This window comes from Pteropus vampyrus, unplaced genomic scaffold (genome assembly GCF_000151845.1).
Source record: "Pteropus vampyrus isolate Shadow unplaced genomic scaffold, Pvam_2.0 Scaffold470, whole genome shotgun sequence".
Lineage (NCBI taxonomy): Eukaryota > Metazoa > Chordata > Mammalia > Chiroptera > Pteropodidae > Pteropus > Pteropus vampyrus.
This window is the reverse complement of record NW_011889251.1, coordinates 692,105-693,564: the sequence shown is the minus strand read 5'-3', so window position 1 is coordinate 693,564 and position 1,460 is coordinate 692,105. Positions and strand designations below refer to the sequence as shown.

At 50.8% G+C, this 1,460-nt stretch overlaps 1 protein-coding gene across 1 annotated transcript in view; it reads right to left on the bottom strand.

Annotated features, from left to right (window-relative positions):
- PSD2 (pleckstrin and Sec7 domain containing 2) overlaps positions 1-1,460 on the bottom strand; it is a 117,489-nt gene that overhangs the window by 22,394 nt on the left and 93,635 nt on the right. The window contains exon 7 of the mRNA XM_023524507.1: positions 65-145. Within this exon, the coding sequence (XP_023380275.1) occupies positions 65-145 (81 nt within the window). The remainder of the gene's footprint in view (positions 1-64; positions 146-1,460) is intronic.

Sequence of the window (1,460 nt, the reverse complement as noted above, 5' to 3'; positions counted from 1 at the left end):
CATGAGAATCCAGACGTGCATCCTGGACCACCTGTGGGAAGTGCCGGGCCCCAGCCCCACTGACCTGAGCGCTCTGTCCAGAGTCAGGCCGGAGAAGTCGAAGAAGCTGAGGTACTCTCCAGCCACCAGCCTGCTGAACTCATTGCTGTCAGGAGAGCACGGAGTGTCCATGAGAAGCAAGGCACAACGAACAGTTGGGGGTACGTAGGCAGTGGCCCAGGATACCTCGACCCTCCCACCAAACCTGCCCACCCCTAGGCTGCCATCCCCTGTTGGCCAGTCAAGTTCTGACAGTTTGACCTTATATGGGGGGGGCGTCAAGGAGGCTTCCTAGAGTTGGTGATGTCTCAGGCAACACCTACAGGAAGTAACAGCCAGCCAGGTGAAGGGAGTAGGCCATGGGATGAGGCAGAGTGTCCCCAATAGAGGAAACTGTGCGACACATCCAAGAAGCTACCAGCAGGGCCATGTGGCCAGAGCCAGAGAACAGGAACAGGGGCAGGAAGAGATGGGGCAGAGAACACGGTCCAAGGGCCAAGGAAAGGATCCAGACATGATTCTGAGGGATTGATGTAGAAAGGGGGATGAGTAAGGTGGTCAGGTCTGTATTTGCAACACCCTACCTGCTGAGTGGAGACCCACTCACTGAGGGCTACAGTAGCTGCCCAGGACAAACATAGGTGGGGTGGGGAGGAGAGAGATTTCAGAGGCAGAATCCACCAGATATGGGGATAGAACGAGTGTGGCACATGACAGAGTAGGTGGCCCTGGGGGGAAATGTCCAGAGCTCAGGACAACAGGCAGGACTGGATGCCCCCACTTGAGAGTCATCGGTGCAGAGTTGGTAAACAACAACACGGTGGTAGGTGGAGATGGGCCCATGCGAGAGGAGGGTGCACAGACAGGCCAGCACGCCCAGCACGGATCTGAGGAAGCCCCTCTTAAGGATGGACTGAGGACAGAGCTGGTGAAGAAGCCTGAGCAAGAGCAGCCAAAGAGGCAGGGGTGTGGAGTCCCAGAGGCTGAGGAAGACAGTGCTTCAGGAAGACTGGCGTGATGAATTCTCGCCGAAAGAGAGAACAATTTTTCCATCTGAACCTAATTAAACCTATGCTCTCCCTTCCATTTACAGAAGACCTGGGAAATAGAGGAACATGTGAAATAGCACCAGACGATACCAAAAACAAAACGGGGAAAATTCTTCCGGACAAACAGCTCTGTTTCTTCAACAAATACGTGGCATTCAAAAAAGGAGAGGAACTATTCTAATGTTGTTGACTAAAAGAGACTTATGAGACATACTGGCCAAACGTAATGTGTGGATCCTGTTTGCATCCTGACTTGAATAACCATTTTTGAGACAATCGGATAAAATAAAACATTAACAATGTTAGAGACAATTAAGGAATTTTTGTTAATTTTCTTAAAAATTGTAACAGAATTATGATAATGTAAAAAAA